The 1,050-nt window shown below is 66.6% G+C and overlaps 1 protein-coding gene across 5 annotated transcripts in view; it reads right to left on the bottom strand.

The window, feature by feature from the left end:
• Nucleotides 1-1,044, bottom strand: part of PCDH7 (protocadherin 7) — a 318,427-nt gene extending 317,383 nt beyond the window's left edge. For all 5 annotated transcript variants that reach the window (XR_001412650.1, XR_001412647.1, XR_001412648.1 and 2 more), the window contains exon 1: nt 907-1,044. Coding sequence is in view for 1 of the 5 variants with exons in the window: in XM_014947677.1 (XP_014803163.1) it covers nt 907-1,041 (135 nt within the window). In the remaining 4 variants the exon portion in view is untranslated. The remainder of the gene's footprint in view (nt 1-906) is intronic.
• Between the last annotated feature and the right edge of the window lie 6 nt (nt 1,045-1,050).

Raw genomic sequence — 1,050 nt, 5'->3', positions numbered from 1 at the left:
GTCCGCCCCGAAGACGTACTCGATCTGCCCGTTGACCCCCACGTCCAGGTCGGTGGCTCGAAGCTGCAAAATGGGGGTGCCGGGGCTGCTGTTCTCCGCCAGGTCGGCCTCGTAGACGCTCTTCTCGAAGCGGGGGCTGTTGTCGTTGACGTCGGTGATGAGGACCCTCAGGATGGCCTGCGAGGAGCGGGCCGGGTCGCCGCCATCCCTCACGCGGAGGCTGAGCTCGTAGGAATCCCGCTGCTCCCGGTCCAGGGCTCCTTTGACGATCAACTGGGGCTGCTTCTCCCCGTCGAGGGTGTCGGCCACCTGCAGCTCGAAGACGCTGCTCCGGGCCGCAGAGTCCGCCGCCTCCTGCCGCCTCTTGCTGCCGCCGGGGTAGATGGCGCTCTCGGAGGCCGCCGAGGCCGAGCCTCCCCCCCCGACGCCGCCGCCGCCGCCGCCTCCTCCTCCTCCCCCAGCGCGGCGGCCGCCGTCCCCGCCGGGCTCCTGCAGCAGCTCGTAGCGCTCGATGCCGTTGCGGCCGAAGTCCCTGTCGGTGGCGGTGGGGAGGAGGTAGAGGGTCCCCACGGGCCGGTTCTCCTCCACCGTCAAGGTAAGGACGGGGGAAGGGAAAGTGGGGGTGTTGTCGTTGATGTCCAAGATGATGACCCGGCCTTCGAAAAGGTCCACCCAGCTCTGCGAGGGGCCGATGACCGACACCTCGAAGTCCAAGAAGCACTCGTTCTCGTCGAAGATCATCTGGCACTGCGGCAGCTTCTCGCGGTCGATGCGCCGCTCCGTGGTGCTCAGCTCCCCGGTCATGTTATCGATTTTGAGATAGTCCGAGCCCGATTCCAGGCTGAATGTCACCTCTCCCGAGCCCGTCACGATGCCCAAATCGGAAGCCACGTTACCGATGCGGATGTCGGCGGGTCCTTCCTCGGCCAAGCGGTACCTCAGGAGCTGCTTGGCCGCTGCCAGCCTGACCCAGAGCGGCGGAGGCAGGAGGAGCAAGAAACAGCAGCAGCAGCAATGCACAAAGCCAAGGAGAGTCCGCATCTTCCTCAT

The sequence above is a fragment of the Calidris pugnax genome, unplaced genomic scaffold (genome assembly GCF_001431845.1).
Source record: "Calidris pugnax isolate Ruff unplaced genomic scaffold, ASM143184v1 scaffold114, whole genome shotgun sequence".
NCBI lineage: Eukaryota > Metazoa > Chordata > Aves > Charadriiformes > Scolopacidae > Calidris > Calidris pugnax.
This window is presented reverse-complemented; position numbering and strand designations above follow the sequence as displayed.